This window comes from Cetorhinus maximus, chromosome 3 (assembly GCF_964194155.1).
Source record: "Cetorhinus maximus chromosome 3, sCetMax3.hap1.1, whole genome shotgun sequence".
Lineage (NCBI taxonomy): Eukaryota > Metazoa > Chordata > Chondrichthyes > Lamniformes > Cetorhinidae > Cetorhinus > Cetorhinus maximus.
In genome coordinates this window covers 49,927,056-49,951,832 of record NC_135881.1, presented here as the reverse complement: position 1 = coordinate 49,951,832, position 24,777 = coordinate 49,927,056, and the positions used below count along the sequence as shown (strand labels likewise).

At 41.2% G+C, this 24,777-nt stretch overlaps 1 protein-coding gene across 16 annotated transcripts in view; it reads left to right on the top strand.

Moving 5' to 3' along the window:
- LOC144678302 (sickle tail protein-like) overlaps window positions 1-24,777 on the top strand; it is a 599,821-nt gene that overhangs the window by 522,362 nt on the left and 52,682 nt on the right. For all 16 annotated transcript variants that reach the window (XM_078538135.1, XM_078538149.1, XM_078538129.1 and 13 more), the window contains 3 exons: window positions 6,827-6,925; window positions 7,068-7,114; window positions 12,033-12,199. In XM_078538135.1, the coding sequence (XP_078394261.1) occupies window positions 6,827-6,925; window positions 7,068-7,114; window positions 12,033-12,199 (313 nt within the window). The remainder of the gene's footprint in view (window positions 1-6,826; window positions 6,926-7,067; window positions 7,115-12,032; window positions 12,200-24,777) is intronic.

The following is a 24,777-nucleotide window of genomic DNA, read 5'->3' as shown; positions in this document are numbered from 1 at the left end:
AGAGATTGGAAATGGAAATAAACAGTTCAAGATGATGACTGCTTGCCATGGGTAAATTTGATAAGTTTCAGCTAAACTGTTAAATAGTGAATTAACAAAACCAGTTAAGTTCATTTCCCATTAGTGCGACTAAGTTCTGGCAAATTTGTTAATACTTTTCTAAAATATTTGCACTAGGTCAGAATTTTGTACTCAAAATAACCATCTTGGCAACATTCGTATCATCATCCACAGTAGGTCACAGTAGGATCTTTATTATATTTTCAGTTTCAAAATATTTTTATGATATATCTTTGAATAAAGAATAGTTAACATGGATTTCCAAAGGAAAAGCCGTGCAGAGGAGCTAGGTAATGGTAATGTAGTAGATGTCATATACTTAGCGATGAGTCTCTACTATGTATTACTAAGGCCAGAGCTTGTAACGTCAGGAGACGAGTAGCAGAGTGGATAGCAAGCTATCTGCAAAACAGAATTGGGGTTAAGGATATTTATTCAGACTTGCAAATGGTGGGAAGTAGTGTTTCACAAGGATTGGTGCTATTACCACAGTTGTTCACCATATACATAAATGATTTGGACTTGGGAATCAGAAATACAGTTTCAAAATTTGCAAATTACACGAAATGGTGGGAGGGAAGACTGTAACAAAATACAAGATCCCATGTCAATAAATTTGCAGAATGATTAAATGCAAATCAATTTCAATATGGGCAAGTCTGAGGTGATGCATTTTAATAGAAAGAATTGAAGGACACATAAATGAGTTTCTAAATGGGGTGAAGGAGCAGTGGGCTCTAGGGATACAGATTCACAAATCATTCGAAAAAACCACAGGTTAACTATAAAATGCAAATAAAGCACTGGGATTTGTTTGTAAAGCAATGTTAAGCTTGTATATGTGCATAATTAATTGAAGGTGGCAGAAAAAGTTGAGAGAATGGTTAATTAACCATACAGTTTCCAAAGCTTTATTCATAGGGGCATAGAGTTTATATGTTGAACTTGCATAAAACACCAGTTCGGCCTCAGCTGTAGTATTGCATCCAGTTCTGGGAATCACAATTTAGGAAGAATGTGAAGGCATTGAAGACAATGCAGAAACGATTCATAAGAATGACTCCAGGGATGAAGGACTTCAGTTATGAAGGTAGATTGGAAAAGTTAGGAACCTTTTCCTTGGAGAAGAGAAGGTTGAGAGGTGATTTGATAGAGGTATTAAAATCATGAGGGGTCTTGACAGAGTAGATAGGGAGAAACTGCACCCAATCATGAATTGAGAACGAGGGGGCACAGATTTAAAGTAATTGACAAAAGAAGCAAAAGCAACATGAAAAAGCCTTTTCATGCAGCGAGTGGTTAAAGTCTGGAATACACTGAGTGTGTGGTGGAGGCAGGTTCAATTGAAGCATTCAGAGAGGATTAGACAGTTATCTGAAAAGGAACAATGTGTAAGCTTATGGGGAGAAGGCCGGGAATTGGCACCAGATGAATTGCTCATTTGGAGAGCGGGTGCAGACATGATGGGCTGAATGGCTGCCTCCTGCGCTGTGACGATTCTGTGATTTGTATAAAGCCTTGGTTAGACCACACTTGAAGTCCTTTATTGTGGATTATACGGCTAATGTTGTTCTCCATTGTGTGCCATCTCTGTGATCACCAAAGGATTATTTAGCAGCAGCTTTACACCTTCATCTTCCAGATCTGAAGAAGTGAATAAATGCCAAGAACCTTTACCCAAATCACAGTGTGCAGTAAAGCTCTTTCAGGTGTATAATTACTTTGAAAGTGAGAATTCTAAACCCTTCCCATACTGATGTGGACAGGCTGGCTGGTTTGTACATTTACTTTAAACACTTTGCTTGGCATTTATGTCCACTTAAGCAGTTTCATCTAATTTATTTTCTCATGAAATGTTATTTATCTTGTCTGCTAACCTCTTGGTGTCATGGTTTAGCCAGGGAAAACAACCCGCCCACTGACCTCTACCAGTGGTGATCCTGTCAGCCATTTGAACCATGTGAACAAACAGACCTTGGTGACTCTTTCATAATTTTTCTTCCTGTAGGTTCAACAGCACCATCAAAATGTAGGCAACTGTAGCTGCAAATATACACCTTTATGCTCCTGGCTCCAATGCACTGGAGAACCAATGCAATATACTAACAAGGTGCTATTTAAAAACTCCCCAACTGATCAAGTTAACAGGCAAGGTCAGCCCTGCCCAATTTCTCTTCTGGATTGGTTAGAAACGACCGGGAGTGGTCATACAGAGTTCTGTTTCACTGAGTGTTCTGCTCTTTGAGGAATAGTGCTTATTGGTGGATTTCTGTTTTTAATTTCTTCAATCTTTCAGTCAGCACAATAGGTTTGTATCTGCTCACAATACTGATGCATTTTGCTGTAATATAGGAAGGTCCACATTCTGTTTCTATTTATTTTTCCCCCTCTTGCCATAGGACGCTACTAACGTAAGTCACAAATGAAAGTGAGGAGGCTGTATTAATGCTTGTATGAAGCATTTTTATTTAGTTAAGGTGGGACATCTGATGAACAAGATACCTAAAATAACAACTGAGGTACAGTGCAGTAGTGTCATAACAATATCCCAGGATTCAGCACATCTTTGTTTTTCTGCTAAGAGATTTAAATATACATTTGTTCTCACTAAATTCAGTAAGTAACTGAATTGTTAACATCTATGAAAGTAACCCTTGCAGCAGATGGAGAGATGGCTGAAGATCCATGTAATAAATTGATAGCTTATTTTCTCTCATCGTTTTCTATATGTCGGTATTGTTTCAAATGGTACCAGGAATCAAATACTCCGGCCAAACACAAGTCACAGCTGGCTGAGATTTAAATACTCAAGCTACAAATGTACAGGTTCATAAAAGCTTCAATTTCTACTTCTCCATTATTGTGGGAGCCTGTTGAAAGAAATTATAATGATGGCAAGTTTCAAGTGTGCACAAAAATAGCTCAGGAGATTAATAACCGTTCTCATAAATGCTCACCTAAAGAAGCCCATTTAACAGCCCATTAATCATAAAATGACAGTCTAGCCACTAGAAATGTTCAATCAAAGTTATTTCAACTACTTACTGTAATTTTTGTGCTATAACTTTTTCCATATGAAATTCCATAACCACGCCTATAAAATAAAAACAAATTGGGAAATCTGTTACATACTCCAGGAGGGCGTGAGGCATAAAATGTACAGCAATATAAATGATGAGCATTTGTCTTAATTGGATTTTATTTTGTCAATGCTTGAAGTTTTCTTGGTTAAAGGTGCTTGAATTTAACTTGGATGGTCACATGGGGCTTTGCATGCAAATGTTCAATTGTTAAATTGTTTGAACAACATGGTCACTGGATTTGATGAGCTGCTAGCTGTACTGGACCAGACCTAAATTAGTTTTCCCAATGGCTTGCTCAGTGAATTTATTCTGTGCATGGCTGAGTTACAGACCAATGCACACCAGCAGGAGTCATTGAATAGCAAACAAGTGGGAATGCAATTTGATTTCTCCGCCACCCCACCTCCATTTGTTGCTTCAGCAGTTCTGGAATAATGAGCCCAATGGTAGTACCCTTACCATTGCTGTATCCCAAATAAGGTAACTTAGCACAGATCAGGATACAAACGCAGAAATTCCTTTGTCTGCACACCACATGTTGGTTGAGGTTCTCGTGACAGTTAAGTGGTAAATGTGGTGTTACAAGTTAGAAAGATTGGAGTTTTTAGTGCCAGTATAATCCAGCAAAACTGGTGGCGAAATAAAGATGTGACACTCGAGATCCTGCTGCCTTACTTCTAATAAATGTTTTAGTTAAAGGATCTGTGGCAAAGTTTTTATCAATATAATGGCAATCAGTTCTAACTATTAATGAGACCAACTGGCTGAGTTACGTTGGCTTTTAGTTTGTTTGCTGCATCAGTGCAATTTGAGGGCAAAATTCCATGAAGGATTCTCCTGCTTAGCTGTGTAGCTTTGGAAGCACCACAGAAACCCTGGAATATTGTGTAAACAGTGTGTGTTTTACCTGGGGTTTCCGTGACCCTTCTGTCATAGTTACAGTGGACAAGTGAACAGAAATTTACCCCCAGCACCCCCACCACCTGCTCCACCAGCACCAAGAAGCTAAACTAAGCATACCCTGCCTTCTTAATATGGAGCAGCACTGACAAGATTTAGTTTGGATTGATGGACTGCGCTATCTACCAATTAGCCTAAAAGGACATACATGGGTGCATAATTAGCCTTTATTGTCATTTAAAGGCAGTTTTGTTCCTTGCCTTTGGTAAATTTGGATTTACTCCCATTTGTAATGGGTTTCAGCTCCTCCCTGCTGCATAAGCATTTTTAAATTCTCTCATGACATGCATTATCTTGTTTTGCATAAATGACCTGAGTCTTTACTGACAGAATGAATGTGCCAGTGCAGTGAATTCTGGGAGAGAGTCTGTATTCTGTACAATTATTTGTTTTGTGTTTATCTTCGCTATGCTGACAACCCAGAATAATAATGGCATCCATATGATTGTTAGTTGATCAACTTTTACTCCGCACTGTGCTGACTTCTGAGTGAGACAAACCACAGAAGGCCAGACAAGCTTTCATTCCTGTACAGTATAATCATAGTTGCATTAAAGTGATGGGTGTGTCTTGCTTCTCATGTTGCATTTTATTTTGCACTTCATTTTCTTTTTAGTCTGCTTTTATTTGAAGAGACTTTACCCCCTTGAAATAAAATGTTTATAATCTATCACATGATTGGAGAACTTGGGTTAGACTGTCCTGACCAGATAGGACTTTTTTCTGCCTTGGCCATAGTCTGATCAGAATTACAGGTTCTTTGCTAGCAATTGCATTTGATAGTGTGTGACTTAGCCCAGATATAAGGGCCTCAATTTTAACCCACCCACCCATAATCAGTGGAAGAGGGTTGAAGTGCCAAATGTGCAAAACACATGCCTAAGCTGCCGTGCATGTGTATGTTGTTGTTGTTTTTATGGAGCCATCAGAAGGTATTAACATATTTAAATTGGGCTCCCACAGTGCATTTAGGAGCCTGATATATACAATTGACTGCTGTTGCATTTGTTCCCCAGAATTGAGAAACCCAGCAGTAGGAGGGAGTGTAAGTGCCTTTTATAGCACTTAAAGCAGGAGTGCTTCCCCAGCCCTTCAAGGCAAGCTTCTGGCTCCCCTTTGCCAATCAATGCCTCTTTCCCCCCTATCCTGATCACCCATCTCCATGTCCCTCCAGTCTAGATGGCATCTTTTCCTCTCTACCGTGGTGTCTGACCTTCCCAGCCCTGCTACAATGTATAGTTCATTCTTCTTCCACCCCCACTGCCCCAATTGTGATGTTCACCCTCTCCACCCTAGTTGTTGGGAATCATGCCCAAGGATCCCCAGTTGCAGTCTCCTGCTGCTGGTGTTCCCTCCCAGCTGCAGGCCAGGCTGTCCATTCTGACTGGCTGCCAGGTAGGAAATGGATCCAAATTATGATGAGGTCTTGCATAAATACTGGGGCCAAACAGTGTGGAAACAGTGCTCTTGTGGAACTGCTGATTGTTGCCCTTCATGTTCTCAGCCCTGGATCAGTAGGTTCTGCAAATCTGATTTGATTTGCTTTGCATGAGGAAAACATTGGAGCTTGGTTAATACATAGAAATGAGTGGTTAGGAAGTTTTTGCTTTTCTACCACTTGAAAAGATGATTGCAGACATGTTCCCCACCCACCCTGCCTCCCCGAATCGAGAACGTAGTTCTTGTTGGCCTATTCCATAGCATTTGTTACAGTAGATGCCAATATAAGTCTCTGGCTTTGTCCATTATATTTGAGCCTTGCACTAAACCAGCTATTTTTCCCATCTCTCAAAGGCATTAGAATCACTTCCCAACGTTCAAATCAATCTTGAGCAGTAGAAGTGCACAAAATTCTATTAAAAAGCAGTATAACCCATCAAACCAATGTCCCACAGGTGGGCTATTTTCATATGATTGGATTTCCCTGGGAGAGGGTTGATTTATGTGGATTATTTCAGAGGTATGAAAGGCCTATTACTTGCAAGGTGTGATTGGATTTTCTTATTCATGGCCTAACTCTGTCAATCTAACTGCTATTAGAATCATATTCAGTACCTTCTGCAACTAGCATTTAAAAAAAATAACTGTATAAACCTTTGTTTAAATATTATTTATCTGTGCTGATTAATCTGTTTCTCCTTACTGTTGCTAGCTATGCATGCATTGTCTCACCTTGTGTTTTTTGCTGCTGAAGTATTTCATGCAATGAGCAGACTGCTGTGGGCATACTGTGAGCAGTACAAGTTGCTTCTTTCAGTGAAGTTACAAACTGTCAGCGTTTTTATTATCTAGTTAGATACATTTACTCCAAATGCTAACTACCATACTAGCACCATCACTACCAGGACTAAAAAGAGAAGAACCACTAACTTCACTTCAGGGTGGCTAAAGATGTATAGTAAATGTGGTCTAGTCAGTGTTGCCTAGATCTTAAGAATAGTAAAGCAAAATCTAAAGTTAATGGATTTTGCCAGTCAAGGTATTGTATCCTCCCGAATCCTGCAAAACGTGATCTATTATTTAAACCAGTATTGGCTCAAAATAGTTATATGATATAAATTCCTAATGTTATGTAATGAGTGTGAGGGTAATGAGTTCCGTTCTGAATTTTAATTGTTCCCTCAGTGTTTGTGGAATGGTCTTTAATGCATTCTAACTTTAAATAGGGTATTTATTTGACATAGCTGTTAACACTCAACTGAATTATGACTCTTTTTATTTAGGGAGCGAATGAAGGCTATGGAGAAGCAGATCGCTAGTCTGACGGGTCTTGTTCAGTCTGCGCTGTTCAAGGGGGGAAGTAATGCAAAAGAAGTTCCTAGGTAAGAGAATGAAACAGTTTTGCAACTTTTGTAGGATCTACGTAATGCAATTTCGGCTACCTAAAGAATATTACACATAATATTTTGACATATAAAAAAAAAATTGATGTGTTTAATTTGTGTTCCTCCTTATTTATTTCAGTGAGAAGTTAAAAGTTACATCACTTAGCAGCAGTTCTGAGGCACAAGGTACTTGTTCTTCATCCTCCAATATTTAAACCTGCTGTTTACTGAAGCTTGCATAATGTCTATGTGTATTGCTCAATGAGAATTCTTTCTGTTGCCATGCATTTTCACTTTTTGCACCCAATAGAAATGGCACAGTCAAAATTTGAGGTTAACATTATTTTCAATCCGGGAGATGAACATGATCTTTTGAAATAAAAGCAGAAAATGTTGGAAATACTCAGCATGTCTGGTAGCATCTGTGCAGAGAGAAACAGTTAATGTTTCGTGTCGATAACCTTTCATCAGAAGATCTTTGAAACTTGTTTATGTTCAACAGTCTCCTCATCTAAACTTCTAGAACAGGGAGAAATGATTTTAGTTTAATGTTTCATTTTTGTAGGACAGCAGCTGTAATAATCTGGTATTCCATTGGTACTATATTGAAATGTAAGGCTCAATTATGTGCTCAAGTCAGAAAGTGATGCTGAACTTGGAGGTTAAAGTGCCACCGACTAAGTGAACTTGACATTAGATGCACATACCCCATAACAAGCATGTATAATCATCCAGGTTGAATGTGTTCTTCAGTTGGCAGCAGACAAACTAGAAAAATAGATTCCGTCACTTAACAAATAAGATATACCCATTCATCAGAAACCAGCTCAAGCATCTCTGTAACGCTGTCAATCCTAGATGCAAGCCAATTGCAAGGTTAAAAAAAAAGGAGATACAGTACTGGCATTGTGTATGCACATATGTTTTTGCACACTCTACGTGAAACTCTTTGTTTTATGGTTTTTATTTAAACTTCAGTTTTTATTGAAGCGCCTCGGAATCTGACCAGGGCAAAGTTTGGGTTATTTCCATGTCCTACTAATTAGCCCAAATATAATTGCTTACTTGTCCCCATTTGACATTGCAGCTCAATTCCTGTACTTGCAGGTGGCAGTAACTGAAAACTTAATAAAATTCAGCAACATATATTTGTTTCTTGATTTGCCCCTTTTCTGTCTTGGGATGAAAGCATAGCTACTTTTATTCCAGAACTAACATTAGTTGAAAATAAGTAAGCAATTGGCAGCTTGTTTTGATTTATTTAAAAGATGAACTATTTCAAGATATGATTGTGCTAAGTTTCTGATATTCTTTATAAAACATTCAGAAATTTTCTAACCCACCAAACACAACAGTTACTAAAATACACTTTTTCTTGTACACTTCAATTTTCTTCCATGGGAACACAGAGACTACAACTATAAGATCATGTATAGACATACATTGTTTCATTGCTTCTTTTGCCGAGTCGATCAGTCTGGTGTGAGAGAACCAGTATTTGTATGGGTCAATGTGGGACAGTGTTTAAAGTATCCTCTTACAGACGTATGATTATGCAGTGTTTTGTGACAAGACTTTGAGGTAGGTCGTGTCTCATCACTCTTACAGATTTCTCCACAGAAATAGCAGAGGATAGGCAAAGGAAATGTAGTGAATGTGGTTCATGTGAATTTTCAAAACAGCACTTAATGCCCCAGATAAGAGACTTGGAGCAGATATAGTGGTGTATTGAAGGCAATATATGTCCACATAGATATGGAGATAGGTGGTGAGCAAAAAACAAGAATAGAGGTTGCAGGATTTCTCAGACTGGAAAAATGTGATGAGTAGGATTCCACGCGGTCCTGTACTGAGGTTGTTCTTACAAATCACCTGGACTTTGAAATCAAGGAAACTTTATTGATATTTACCATTGGGATTAGAGTAGGTTGATCATGTGGACGAGAATGTCAGTGCAGCTCTGATGGACTGAATAACCTGCTTCCTTGTTATAATTATAGAATTGTTTAGCACAGAAAGGAATCATTTGGCCAATCATGCTTGTGTCAGGAAAGAGCTATCAACTTAGCCCCATTCTCCCCTGCCCTAGAGACTTCAAATTAATTTCCTTTTCAAAAGCCACCATGAATTCTGCTTCCACCATTGTTTCCAGTAGAATGTTCCATGTGCATGCAAGCATGAAATAAATCCTGCTAACCTCCCCCTTCATTCTGTGGGTAATGATCTTGGTATGCCCTTTAGTTACTGACTTGTCACCCAGTGGAAAATAGTTCCTGCCCACCCTCCTACTTACCTTGTCAAAACACTTCTGAAATTCTATTGATCTGTTCTTAACCTAATCTGTTCTAATGAAAAGAACATCAGTTTCTCTGGCCTCTGTACCATTTCTATATATTCTGTATAAGTGACCACTGTCGCTCACTGCATATGAATAGCAGACTTGCTTTCAAGTTGTGGGTTAGGAGTTACTTTGAGGTGTGACACATATACCATTAATGCTATTGTGTGTGCGCCATTAATGCCATTAAGCATTTTGAAGACTCAGTGGTGTTGTATTTTCTGTGGGATGAAATTACTGCTTATCTCAGTGAGAGACTAACTGGGTATTTTGAATGTTCTCCTTTTTCAAATTAGATACAGTATAAGCCAGATGCAGTTTCATACTGTTTTGCTGAAATGATGGCATTTCTAGTTCCCACTTCAGCTTGCCTTGTGGATTTCTGAATGAGATTGCACACTATAAGGGTTCAAAATTGATAAGGAGGAAGTGCTGGATAAACTGTTGGTACTTAAAGTTGACAAGGCACCAGGACTGGTGGAGATGCATCCAAGGATATTGAAGGAAGTAGGAGGAAATTGCACTGGCCATAATTTTTCAGCCTTCCCTAGACTCCAAGGAAGTGCCAGGGGACTGGAGAATTATAAACATTACGCCCTTGTTCAAAAAAGGTTGTAAATATAAGCCCAGCAATTACAGACCAGCCAGTTTAACTTCAGTGGCAGGGAAGCTTCCCAAAACAATTATTCGGGATAGAATTAAATAGCCACATGGAAAAACATGGGTTGATTAGGAAGAGCCAGCATGGATTTCTAATGGGGAAATTGTGTTTAACTAGCTTGCTGGAATTTTTTGAGGAGGTAACAGAAAAGGTTGATGAGGGTAATGCTGTTGATGTGCTATACATGGACTTTCGAAAGGCATTCGGTACAGTGCCGCACAACAGACCTGTGAGAAAAGTTATAGTTCATGGAATAAAAGGGACAGTAGCAACTTGGATACAAAAGGCTGAGTAATAGGAAATAGAGGATGGCCAATGGATGTTTTTTGGGTTGGAAGAAGGTTTGTAGTGGAGTTCCCCAGGGGTTGGTATTGGGACCCTTGCTTTTCCTGTTATATATTAATGATCTAGATCTGGTTGTGCAGGAGACAATTTCAAAGTTTGCGGATGATATGAAACTTGGAAGCATTGTGAGCTGAGAGAAGGGCAGTATAGAACTTCAAAAGGACATAGACAAGTTGGTGGACTGGACAGATAGGTGGCAGATGAAGCTCAATGTGGAGAATTGAGAGGCGGATGCATTTTGGTAGGAAGAACATGGGAGAGACAATATAAAAAACAAAGTACAATTCTTAAGGGGGTGCAGGAGCATATGTGTATATGTGCATAGATCATTGAAGGTGGCAGGGCGAGTGGAGAGAGCTGTTTCTAAAGCATACAGTATCCTGGCTTTATTAATAGGGGCATAGAGTACAAGAGCAGGGAGACTATGCTGAGAAAATATAAGACAATAGTTAGACCTCAGCTGCAGTATTGTGTACAGTTGTGGGTGCCACACTACAGGAGGGATGTGAACACATTGGAAAGAGTGCAGAAGAGGTTTACAAGAATGGTTCCAGGGATGAGAAACTTCAGTTATGAAGATATTTTGGAGAGATTGGGACGGTTCCTCTTGGCGAGGAGAAGGCTGATGATATTTGATAGGGATGTTCAAAATCATGAGGGGGCTGGATAGAGTAGATGGAGTTCTCTCTCATAAAAGGTTCGAGAATGAGACGACACAGATTTAAAATGATTCACAAAAGAAGCAAATGTGATGTGAGAAAAAACTTTTTCACACAGTTGAGTGGTTCGAGTCTGGGATGTACTGCCTGGAAGTGTGGTGGAGGCAGGCTCAATCGAGGGATTCAAGAGGGCATTAGCTGATTGTTTATATTCAATTAATGTGCAAGGATACAGAGAAAAGACAGGAGAATGGTACTAAGCCATATTGCTCATTTGGAGAGCCGGTGCAGACACGATGGGCCAAATGGCTTCCTTCTGCACCGTAACATTCTGTGATTCTGTGAATTTAATATCAAATTATGAGTACTTTTGAGCTGTGGGCTCCAGTTCATGAAGGACTGGACCGGGCTAAATTGATTTTGTTTGGGGATCTTAGCAGCCATTAGAGAGAAAGAGACTGATTCCATCTGTCTGAGTTAGTTTGAAATACAGGCCCCAGAGATGATTACCATCAAGTAATATGTGAAAATGTGATTCAAGAGCGTTTGAAGCAGAATATCCATTAAAGCAATCATGGAAAAAGTATTAACAATGATTTTAGTTGTCTCCAAAATCAGACATCGTTAAATCTTGTAAGTTTTAGAAAGCTGTACAAATCATTTCCCAGTCTTAAATGATGTATAAAACTCTTTTAATGTTGCATGTATAGCATAAAAGATTATTTCAGAATTTTGATATTTTAAACTGATTTCCATTGGCAAATGCAACCTTTAGACGCTCTTTGTGTCTGTCGTCAGGTGCAATTCCATCACAGTATAAAGCAATGTTATGTAGCAATTAGCAATGCACAGTATTACAACACTGCAGTTGCTTAATTAGAGTTGAATTATGGTTAGTTCAATAGTCATTGATCATTCACATTATGTATTTGACTGATGATAAATTGCAACCTTGCATGCATCCATAACAGCTGTGCTCTTTTAGACAGTCATACTATCTCTTTTGTGAATCAAATTTGCAATTATTGTAGTCATACTTAGACCTGCCCTGAAAAGGGTTCTTTATTTTATTAATGCTAATGAGGTAATTTTCCCCTGCAGGTGCAACAAGTACAACAGTACTGAAGAGCTCTGGGATTATTTTAGAGCCTTCCGGTGTTGCCCAACCTTCTGCCTCGTGTCAACAACAAATTCAAAACAATGTATTTGATTTACGGAGGAATATTCTTGACCTGCGCCTGCAACTTCAACATTTGAGACAGTCGCAGGTATCTGTTTAGTTTCTGTCTGGATAAATGCTACCATGCTACAATATCTAAACCTTTTAGTTTTTGGTTGCAATGAGATTATGGTTTGAACATTAAGAATCGGTTTAAGATTCTGTATCCTGTGATCAATTTGGATGGTAGAAGTAGCATTTACCAATAAATTGTGCCCAGTGATGCAGTGACAAGCTGTTTGATTACCGTAGATCACGGCATAAAATTTGGCCTGAGATGACCCTGTTTTTCTGGGCATTTTTTGCATATACATGGGTGTATAAGCTGACTCGCCTTTTCAGCCATGGCATGCTTACTCAGGTTAGTAGTCAGTGTCAATTTTTTGTCTCAAAAATACATATTTTACTTTACCTTTATAACTGGGTGGAAGGGATCAAGCAGGCGATATGGGTTGTGTTGCAAAGATGCGCAGATGCCTAAGACAGTGCCGTGAGAGCAGGGACCAGCCACCGACTGGCCTGATTTTGTGTGTGTGTCTGTGTGTGTGTGTCTGTGTGTAAAACATTACACTTAATTGTGTGTTTGTGTGTAAAACATTACATTTAATTGTGTGTGTGTGTAAAACATTACACTTAATTGTGTGTGTGTGTGTGTGTGTGTGTGTGTGTAAAACATTACACTTAATTGTGTGTGTGTGTGTATGTAAAACATTACACTTAATTGTGTATGTGTGTGTGTAAAACATTACACTTAATTGTGTGTGTAAAACATTACACTTAATTGTGTGTGTAAAACATTACACTTAATTGTGTGTGTAAAACATTACACTTAATTGGGCCAAATAAAACCCTGCATCCAGCACAGTTGCAGAGCAACAACTGGTTGGTGCAGCAGCTTTATGCAATTAAAATGTCCAGCGTTGCAGCGGAAGAACAAGATACCAGCCAGCGATGCCCACATCCCATGAATGAATTTTTTTTAAATCACCAAGTTCCTGATTTAGATAACCACTAGCTAATGTAATTCTGTACAATGTATTTCCATCTGTTGTACTTCCAGACCAACAAATTTATTGTTTACATCTTGGGTAAGCTCAAAAGAATTTGATTTTAAAATGTTTTAATTCATTCACGGGATGTGGGCATCGCTGGCTGGGCCAGCATTTATTTCCCATTCCTAGTTGCCCTTAAGAAGGTGGTGGTGAGCTGCCTTCTTGAACTGCTGCAGTCCATATGGTGTAGGTACACCCACAGTGCTGTTAGGAAGGGGGTTTCAGGGTTTTGACCTGGCGACAGTGAAGGAACGGTGATATATTTCCAAGTCAGGATAGTGAGTGACTTGGAGGGGATCTTCCAGGTGGTGGTGTTCCCAACTAGCTGCCCTTGCCCTTCTAGATGGTAGTGGACGTGGGTTTGGAAGGTGCTGTCGAAGGAGCCTTGGTGAATTCCTGCAGTGCATCTTGTAGATGGTACACACTGCTGCTATTGCGTGTCAGTGGTGGAGGGAGTGAATGTTTGTGAACGTGGTGCCAATCAAGCGGGCTGCTTTGTCCTGGATGGTGACAAGCTTCTTGAGTGTTGTGGAAGCTGCACTCATCCAGGCAAGTGGGGAGTATTCCATTGCACTCTTGATTTGTGCCTTGTAGCTGGTGGACAGGCTTTGGGGTGTCAGGAGGTGAGTTACTTGCTGCAGAATTCTTAGCCTCTGACCTGCTCTTGTAGCCACAGTATTTATATGGCTAGTTCAGTTCAGTTTCTGGTCAATGGTAACCCCCAGGATGTTGATAGGGGGGATTCACTAGTGGTAATGCCATTGAACGTCAAGTGGTGATGGTTAGATTCTCTCTTGTTGACGATGGTCATTGCCTGGCACTTGTGTGGCACAAATGTTACTTGCCACTTGTCAGCCCAAGCCTGGATATTGTCCAGGTCTTGCTGCATTTAGATATGGACTGCTTCAGTATCTGAGGAGTCGCGAATGGTGCTGAACATTGTGCAACCATCAGCAAACATCCCCACTTCTGACCTTATGATGGTGGGCGGGAAGGTCATTGATGATGCAGCTGAAGATGGTGTCAGTGGTAGTTCTCGTGGTTTTGTGAAGGGGAGGTCATGTCTGACCAATTTGATTGAATTTTTTGAAGAGATGACCAGGTGTGCAGATGAGGGCAATGCATTTGACGTAATTTACTTAGACTTCAGCAAGGCTTTTGATAAGGTACCGTGTGGGAGACTGATAACGAAGGTAAGAGCCTATGGGATCCAAGGCAATTTGGCAAATTGGATCCAGAATTGGCTGAGTGGCAGGAAGCAGAGGGTGAAGGTCGAGGGGTGTTTTTGTGACTGGATGCCTGTGTCCAGTAGGGTTCAACAGGGATCGGTGCTGTTTGTGGTATATATAAATGATTTAGACTTGAATGTAGGAGGGTTGATCAGTAAGTTTGCAGATGACACGAAAATTGGTGGGGTGGTAAATAGTGAGGAGGATAGCCTTAGATTACAGGAGGATACAGACGGGCTGGTCAGATGGGCTGATCAGTGGCAAATGGAATTTAATCCAGATAAGTGTGAGGTGATGCACTTGGGCAGGACAAACAAGGCATGGGAATACATGATGAACGGTAGGACCCTGGGAAGTACCGAGGATCAGAGGGACCTTGGTGTGCATGTCCACAGGTCCCTTAAGGAAGCGGGACAGATAGATAAGGTGGCTAAGAAGGCATATGGGATACTTGCATTGATTAGTCGAAGCAGAGATATAAGAGCAGGGAGGTTATGTTGGAACTGTATAAAACACTGGTTCGGCCACAGCTAGAGTATTGTGTGCAGTTCTGGAATCTGCATTATAGGAAGGATGTGATTGCACTAGAGAGAATGCAGAGGAGATTTACCAGGATGTTGCCTGGGCTGGAGAGTTTTAGTTATGAGGAGAGATTGGATAGATTGGGGTTATTTTCCCTGGAGCAGAGGAGATTGATGGGGGACATGATTGAGGTGTATAAAATTATGAGGGGCGTAGATAGGGTAGCCAGGAAGGAACTTTTCCCCTTGGTGGAGGGATCAATAACCAGGGGACATAGATTTAAGGTAAGGGGCAGGAGGTTTAGAGGGGATATGAGGAAGAATTTTTTCACCCAGAGGGTGGTGGGAATCTGGAACTCACTGCCTGCAAGGGTGGTAGAGGCAGAAACCCTCATAACATTTAAGAAGTATTTGGATGTGCACTTGTGATGCCATGGCACACAAGGCTTTGGGTCTAGTGCTGGAAAATGGGATCAGAATAGCTAGGTACTTGTTTGACTGGCGCAGACTCGATGGGCCGAAGGGCCTTTTTCTGTGCTGTAGACCTCTATGACTGTATGATTGTATAAATGTATGTCATTTTATCAACCTAACATGGCGAATTCTATGCCACATTCGTACACCAAAGAATTGTCACTGCCTACAGAAAAATAATTTTGAGATGGAGCCCTGCAGTTATATTTTACCATAAATTTCTCATTAAATTTCACTGCCATCTGAAAACATTGGAACAAGAGCCAGTTTCACTATTCAGTGAGTCCATAGCTAATCTGTGACCTAACTTCATACACCTGCCTTTACTCAGTGTCCCTTATACCCCTGGTTAATAGAATTCTGCAACCTATTGGTGGTTCGGTTTATGAAACGGCACTGCAAATGTTTTGCCATTCTGCATTTCAATGATGCCGCTTGTCACAATGCCAACCTAATAAATGAACCTGGTATTTTTAAACTGATTTTTGATATTAAATTTTGTATTCAGAAAAGAATTAGCTCACTTTTTGTCACTTTCTTTATGGTAGCATTAAGCATGTTTGCGTTACAATCTCATAGTAAATGTTCCAGACATAGGCTTACAATTAGACAACTACTCGGGTACACACTGGGGTATCCAACCAATTAGAGAACATGGATAAGATTTACTTATAATCCATCATTGTTATAACTACAATAAATTGCTATTTAAAAAAACCCCTAATATGGGTAACAAAAACAGAAATACCTGGAAAAACTCAGCAGGTCTGGCAGCATCGGCGGAGAAGAACAAAGTTGACGTTTTGAGTCCTCATGACCCTTCAACAGAACTAAGTAAAAATAGGAGAGGGGTGAAATATAAGCTGGTTTAAGGTGGGGGTCTCCCCCCACCCCACCCCTCTAGCAGGTGCGAGGAGCTCGTGGACATATTTGTCACTAAGACCAAGACAACCTGATCAGCTCCGCCGCTGCATCCCTCCCTTCCACAAGCCCACCTGGTGAAACTTGCGCATAATGCTCCCTCCTACCCTATCCCCAAAACTGCATTTTTTTTTAGTTTCTCTCCTATCCCCCCTCCTGTCTTCTGAGTTCATCTTGTCCATGAGACCCACCTCCAATTCCCTCCATTTAATTCCCACTAAATTGCTGATCTCACAACTTCCCTTCCTGGCCCCATGTTCGCTGAGCAAAATGTTACCATACTGGTACAACAAATGATTAGGAAGGCAAATGGAATGTAATTCTCTACCCCAAGGAGTGGTGGAGAATAGGTCATTGAATACATTCAAGGCTGAGATAGGCAGATTTTTGATCTACAAGGGGGTCCAGTATTATGGGTGGCAGGCAGGAAAGTGGAGTTAAGGCTACAATTGGATCAGCCACGATGTTGAATAGTGGTGCAGTCTTGATGGGCCAAATGGCCTACTGCTGCTCCTATTTCTTATTTCTTATGATATTAAGCAGTCCTTTGCTTTTTTTTAAGGTGTTGTCCTCTTTAGGTGCCTCGTGTCTAAATCTGCCATCATGATTCCTCTCTTCAAAAACCCCAGCACTTGACCACATTGTGCTTCCAAACTACCATCTCGTCTCCAACCTCCCTTTCCTCTCCATTCCTTGAATGTGTCTCCCAAATCCGATCCTGTCTTTCCCAGAACTCTGCTTGAATCCATCCAATCAGGTTTCCGTCCCACCACATAACAAAACGGCTCTCTCTTAAATGACATCCTGTATAACTATGACAAAGTAACCTTTTCCCTCGTGTCCATCTCAGCCTGTCTGCAGCCTTTGACACAGTCGACCACACCATCCTCCTCTAACACCTCTCCACTGTTGTCCATGTGGGTGGGATTGTTCTCACCTGGTTCCATTCTTATGTTTTTAATTGGCTTCTCTTCTGGATCCTGCGCCGTTACCTGAGCTGCCCCCCCAGGATCTATCCTTGGTCCCCTCCTATTTCCCATCCCCATGCTGCCCCTTGGTGACCTCATCCAAAGGCACAATGTTAGTTTTCACATGACCACTGATGGCAGCCAACTCTATCTCACCACTATCTCTCTTCGCTCCTCCATTGTTGCTAAATTATCAGACTGCTTATGTGACATCCAGTTCTGGATGAGCAGAAATTGCCTGCAATTAAACATTGAGAAAACTGAAGCCATTGTTTTCGGCCCCCACTCCAAACTTTGTTTCCTTGCTCCCTCTCTGACAACAGTCTGAGATTAAGCCAACCTCGGTATCACATTTGATCCTGAGATGAGCTTCCAACTAATTTCTGTCATCACAAAGACCGCCCATTTCCGCTTCTGTAACATTGCCCGTCTTGCCCCATCTCAGCTCCTCTGCTGCTGAAACCCTTACTCATGCCTTCGTTATCCCTAAACTCGACTATTCCAATGCACCTGTGCCAATCTCCCCAAAGCGATGTCTTGATTTTAAAATTCAAATCCTTCCTTTCAAATCCCTCTACAGCCTCACCTCTCCCTAACTAGGTAATCTCCTACAACCCCACAACTGTTCAATATCTGCACAACAATAATCCTGGTCTCCTGTGCCTCCCCAGTTTTATTGCTCCACCTTTGACCACCATGCCGTCAGTTGCCTCGGCCCCAAGTTCCCTACCCCCCTCCATCTCTCTAACTTTCCTTCCTTCCTTTTAAGACACTCCTTAAAACCTCTGACCAAGCTTTTGCTCATCTGATCTAATAACCCCTTATGTGGCTCGGTGCATCACTTTGTATTATAATGCTCCTGTGAAGCACCTTGGGTCATTTCATTACTTTAAAGGTGCTATAGAAATGTAAGTTGTTATAGAATGTCCTATGCAAACATGAAGTTGATAACCACTTTTTCTGATTCACTTACACATCTATCCATGGTATTATTTGGACTTCATTTTTCTTGTAACTAAAATTGGAAGAAAACTTCTTTCCAAAATGATTGTCAAGAGGAAACATACTTTTGATATTTTTAATCTGATCTTGAAAAGAAAATTGATGCAACTCTGCCTAGTTTCTACCAGTGCAGGCAAACTGAAATAAGATGTAGTTAGTGACCTGAAAAATGGCAGATTCTGACCTGTTGCATTCCTTAGACATTGCATTGAAAGCTATGTGAAGCATGCAGTGGTGAAGTCACTATTTTCTGCTAGTATGTGTTCATTTAACACTCCATTGCATTGGAATTATGTAAAAGGTCATGAATTTGACTGATTTTTCTGTTCATTGCCAATTTGTTTGCAGATGTTGCTGAGGTGTTTGAAACATTTTGAGGTAGTTTTGAAAATAGATGAAGGTATTTGTTAGGTGGTTCAGGTGTTGTGTGCTTGATCTTTATTTCCTTTCCCCCTTACTTGCAAAGGCCTCTCACCAACATCTTCCTTTGTAGAAGAGTGAGAGAGACTTGGTGCCAAGTGATTCTGTTAATAACAAATTGATTAACTGATTGGCACCAAATACATGTATATGCCTAGTTTCATGGTAGCAAAATCCATTTCCTTCCACAGGCGAATTGTTGCATTTGGCTGAAACCACGGCTATTCTAAGGCTGTGATGTAAATAAGGATTGTTGTGTGGAACCATAATTATAACACTGTCTCTATAATTATAACACCTGTCTTACTCAGCCAGGAGAGAGCTCTTTCCATGTTTACAGTGAGCTATGCTTCCTGGCCAACAGCATTTTAATGTTTCAAGCTGTTAAACAAGATAAAATTGGATTTGATAGATTTAGAAGCTGTTGCGCTAGTCCGGTGGGTGGGCTATTAAATATTGTTTCCCTATATTTTTTTGTCTCCAATGCATTACATGTAGCCAGTACATGTAGACTGGAACTATACAGATTGAAATAGATGATTGTTATTGAAACGCACATAATGTGTTAAATCCTTAAAATGGAAACTGAAATGCCTGACATGTCAATCAGCAATAGAATGTGAAAGGAAGGTGTGTTTTGTTTAAGCATTGATGGGAAATTGTGGCTAAAACATTACTCTTTTTCTTGACGGTGCTGACTGACTTGTAATTGCCCAGCATTTCTGTTTTCATTTCTCATTTCCATCATCCATGGTGTTTCTTTTTACTGTTGGGTTATATTTTCAGAACAGTTTTAGCCTGTTGGAATATTTTTGACAATGCAGTCAGTGTATTGGAAAGCAATTAAGGTCATAATCAGGGAGGCTGTAAGTTGTTTTATGCTGACAGGTTTATTCCTTTCTATTGGACTCCTGACTGGACTTGGCTAAAATTCAGCCATTTGTGGGTTCATGCTTTCATGAACAGCTAAAGCACTGGCATCTATCCGGCAATGTATGTCCTGTACATACAAAGCAGGACAAATCCAACTTGTCAATTACTGCCCATCAATCTACTCTCGATCATCAACAAAGTGATGGCAGGGTCGTTGACATTGCTATCAAGCGGCACTTGCTTAGCAATAACCTGCTCACTGATGATCAGTTTGGGTTCAGCCAGGCCAACTCAGCTCCTGACCTCATTACAGCCTTGGTTCAAACATGGACAAGAGAACTGTACTCCAGAGGTGAGATGAGAATGACCGTCCTTGACAACTTTAGGCTGCATTTCACTAAGTGTGGTATCAAGGAGCCCTAGCAAAACTGGAGTCAGTGGGAATCGGTGAGGGGAGCTCTCCACTGTTTGGAGTCATGCCTAGCACAAAAGAAGATAGTTGTGGTCATTGGAGGTCAATTATCCCAGGACATTGCTGCAGGAGTTCCTTATGGTATTGTCCTAGCCCAACCATCTTCAGCTGTTTCATCAATGACCTTCCTTCCATCATAAGGTCAGAAATGGGGATGTTCGCTGGTGATTGCACAATGTTCAGCACCAATCATGATGACTCAGGTACTGAAGCAGTCCATTTTCATATGCAGCAACACCTGGACAGTGTTCAGGCTTGGGCTGATAAGTGGCAAGTGACATTCATGCCACACAAATACCAGGCAAAGACCATTTCCAACAACAGAGAATCCAACTATCTCCCCATGACATTCAATGGCATTACCATCACTGAATCCCTCACTATCAACATTTTGAGAGTTACCATTGACGAGAAACTGAACTGGACTAGCCATATAAATACTGTGGCTAAAAGAACAGGTTAGAGGCTGAGCGTTCTGCAGTGAATAACTCACTTCCTGACTCCCTAAAGCCTGTCCAGTATCTACAAGGCACAAGTGAGGAGTGTGATGGAATACTGTCCACTTGCCTAGATGAGCGCAGCTCCAACAACACCCTAGAAGCTCAGCACCATCCAGGACAAAGCCCGCTTGATTGGCACCCCATCTACCACCTTAAACATTCACTTCCTCCACACAGTAGCAGCAGTGTGTACCATCTACAAAATACGCTGCAGCAACTCGCCAAGGCTCCTTCGATAGCAACTTCCAAACCTACAACCTCTACCACCTATAAGGACAAGGGCAGCAGATGCATTGGAACACCACCACCTGCAAGTTGCCCTCCAAGCCACACACCAGCCTGACTTGGAAATATGTCACCATTCATTCACTGTCACTGGCTCAAAATCCTGGAATTCCCTACCTAACAGCATGGGTGTACCTAGACCATATGGACTGCAGCAGTTCAAGAAGGCAGCTCACCACCACCTTCTCAAGGACAATTAGCGATGGACAACAAACGCTGGCCTAGCCAACAACCCCCACATCCTGTGAAAGACTATTTAAAAATAAATTTCCACATTGTCAGGTGAATGCTAATGCTGTAGCTGCACTTGAACAGTTTGGCTTGTCTGTGGCTAGCCTTCAATGCTGCAGCCTGGATGTTAAGGGCCCTTAGCTTTTGCTGTGTCCAGTGCCTTCAGCTGTTTCTCGATGTCATGTGTAATTAATTGAATTGGCTGAAATCTGACGTCTGTGATGATGAGGACCTCGGGAGGAGACCAGCATGACTTTGCACTTCTGAATGAAGGTGGAAGCAAAATGCTTCAGCAAGTAATTAAGAAGGCAAATGGAATTTTGACCTGTATTGCTAGGGGATTGGAGTTTAAAAATAGGGAAGTCTTGTTACAACTGTACAGGGTTGTGGTGAGGCCGCACCTGAAGTACTGTGCACAGTTTGGCCCCCGTATTTAAGAAAGGATAAACTGGCATTGGAGGCTGTTCAAAAGAGATTCACTAAGCTGATTCCTGGGATGAAGGGGTTGACTTATCAAGAACGGCTAAACAGGTTAGGCCTTTATTCATTAGAGTTTAGAAGAATGAGGGGTGATCTTTTTGAAACATACAAGATTCTGAAGGGGCTTGACAGGGTAGATGTTGAGACGACGTTTCTACTAGTGGGAGAATCTCAAACTAGGGGACATAGTTGCAGAATAAGGGGGCACTCATTTAAAACTGGGATGTGAAGGAATTTCTTCTCTGAGGGTAGTGAATATCTGGAATTCTCTACCCCAGAAAGTTGTGGAGGCTAGATCTCTAAGTAATTAAAGGGGAGGTGGATAGATTTTTGAAATATCAGGGAGTTGAGGGCTATGAGGAGCTGGCATGAAAGAGGAGTTGAGGCCTAGAGCAGTTCAAGCATGATCTTATTGAATGGCAGGGTAGGCTTGAGGGGCCGAATAGCCTACTCCTATTTCTTATGTTTTTTCACTGGTGTGCTGGGCTCAGTCATGATTCAGAATGGAAAATTATGTGGAGCCACCTCCTCAGTTAGTTGTTTAATTGTTCACCAACATTCACGACTGGATGTGGCAGAACTGTCGAGCTTTGACCTGATCTATTGGTTGTGGGATGACTTACTTCTGTCTATATCATGGAGACATCTGAAGGATAAAAGCAGGAGGCATCTTACCAGATTTTGAAAATAAATGAGCATTTGGAGAGATGGATAACGAAGGGGATGTGGGTTAAATCAAATCTGAGGGAGTTCAGAAAAGCAAAGATGAATGTAGGGGTTTGTACAAGTCTCTAAGTTGCACTCCTACAGAGGATATATTGCACAGAAAGAGGCCATTCGACCCAACCAGTCCAAGCCAGTGTTTATGTTCCAGCCAAACCTCCTCCATTTTTTCCTTATTTAAGTCTACCATCTTAACCATCTATTCCCTTCTTCCTCACATGCTTGTCTAATTTCCCCTTAATACATCTACACTATACACTTCAACCATTCCCTGTGATAGGGAATTCCACCATCCCACCACTCTTTGTCCGAAGAAGTTTCTTCTGAAATCCCAATGGATTTCTTGGTGACTATTTTATTCAGTGGGCATTCAGAGGGCCCCAGGATGGGCCCTATCACCCATATTCTAAAGTGCATGAAACTGAACCAAGGGAAATGCAAACGAATGGGCCAGTTGCCTGATACAGTTTGCATATCATCAAAAGCTGGTGTGAAGCTTTGGATGTACTTCCGGCTTTCAATGTCCAGACGATATTAAAAAGCAATTGGAAGGGATGGTAGAATGCTGGGATAGACTTGTGGAGAGAAGCTATGAGTTTACAATACACTGGACTGAATTTCGAATCCAGTGACAGGGAAGATAGAATTAGACAAGGTACAGAAAAGAACAGCAAGAATGCTCCTCAGTTATGAAGTGATAAGGTATTTGAGGAAAGATTAGAGAAGATTAAGCTTTGTAGTGAAGAAAGAATATGGTGGCGGAGGAACCTCAAAGAAGCGCATACAGCACCTGCCAGAGTATTTCTCTCTCTTATTGATCAGCAGACTGTCCCTTACATGTCCTTGACTTAATGATCCCCAAAGAGATCCAAAAGTAAATTAAAAGAAATTGAGAGATTAAAAAGAAATTTGAGCTTCTGGTTACAGTAAGTCCATAGCACCATAGAAAAGTTATGACACAGGCCATTCAGCCCACTATGTCTGCACCGGCCGATAAAGAAAAAATTTTAAAAACTAGCTGCCCATTCGAATCCCACCTTCCAGCACCCAGTCCGTAGCCTTGCAGGTTACAGCACTTTAGGTGCAGATCCAGGTGCCTTTTAAATGAGTTGAGGGTTTCTGCCTCCACCACCAAACCAGGCAGTGAATTACAAACACCCACCACCCTCTGGGTGAAGAAGTTTTTCCTCATGTTCTCTCTAATCCTTCCACCAATCACCTTAAATCTGTGCCCCCTGGTAATTGACCTCTCTGCTAGGGGAAACAGGGCTTCCCTGTCTACTCTATCTCAGCCCCTCGTAATCTTGTACATTAGGTCACCCCTCAGCCTCCTGAGTTCCAAGGAAAACAACCCCAGCCTGTCCAATCTTTCCTCATAGCTGCGATTTTCAAGCCCTGGCAACATTCTTGTAAATCTCACTTAAAGTCCTCACGTAAAAGTTGTGGTGCCTTCCAGAAAATCACGACCTTAAGTGAAGCGACTTGGGTTTCCATAGGAGCTGATGTTAAAGCCAGAGTTTGGTTTTCCCAGGCAAGAAATGCCTGAAGGAACCTATGTACATGTTGAAATACTGTACCGTACATGTGCTGCACTCTGCATTCCTAGCAAGAATAGTTGCAAAATAAAAGACATCACTAAATATATAAGGAGTACACATTCAAATTAAATTCCTTTTTAAAAAAAAATTACAGTACTTGCCTCTGTATGCAGTAATTTTAGATTGTTCAGGTCCCACATAGTGGCAGAAGTTGCCGGTGCAGTTTGCAGCTGAAGTCTCGACTACCTGCACTGTCCAACTTCCGCCACTTGATGGAGCCCAGGACTTCGTGGGAGTTCAGGAGCAGAGCCAAAAGTGGGGAGCCACAGAAGAGCGGACCTCAAGGTTCGGGTAAGAACAGAGGCTGGGCAGCAAGGCTGGGAGGCGAGGCAGGGAGTGGGAGGAAGAGGTTGATGGTGAAAGTGATGCCATAAAGGTCATGTGAGCAGACAGGCCTCAGAAGAGGAAGCCTGTGGCAAATGACATTTGTGAAACCGGCAGTGTTAAATGGACATACCGACACTATTAACGACGTTGAAGTGAAACAAGTGAGCCATTGTTAAGTGAGGTCTTACTGTAATCACTGAAAGGATGACTAGAGAAGACTTTGCGGTTTAGGACTTTTACAGTAACAAACAAATTAGGAACAACATTGAGTAAACACAATTTATGTAGGTAACTTTAAACTACCAAACAGAACATTTCCTTTGACTTTTAATGTAACCGAAAATCCCACTTCTCAATATTTTACACTGTCCCTTGGGTCAACATTCAATTCTTGCAGGACTATTGTGAAGCAAATTTTAACTCCTGAGGCTTTACTTCCGCTGTTTTCCTTTGCCAGCCTGGTAACCTTTAACCCCAGAACTGTCTTTCACAGTGAGGGTTTTTTCTGGTGATTCTCCCTCTAGCACAAGCTAGGTGAATCCTCCAACTTT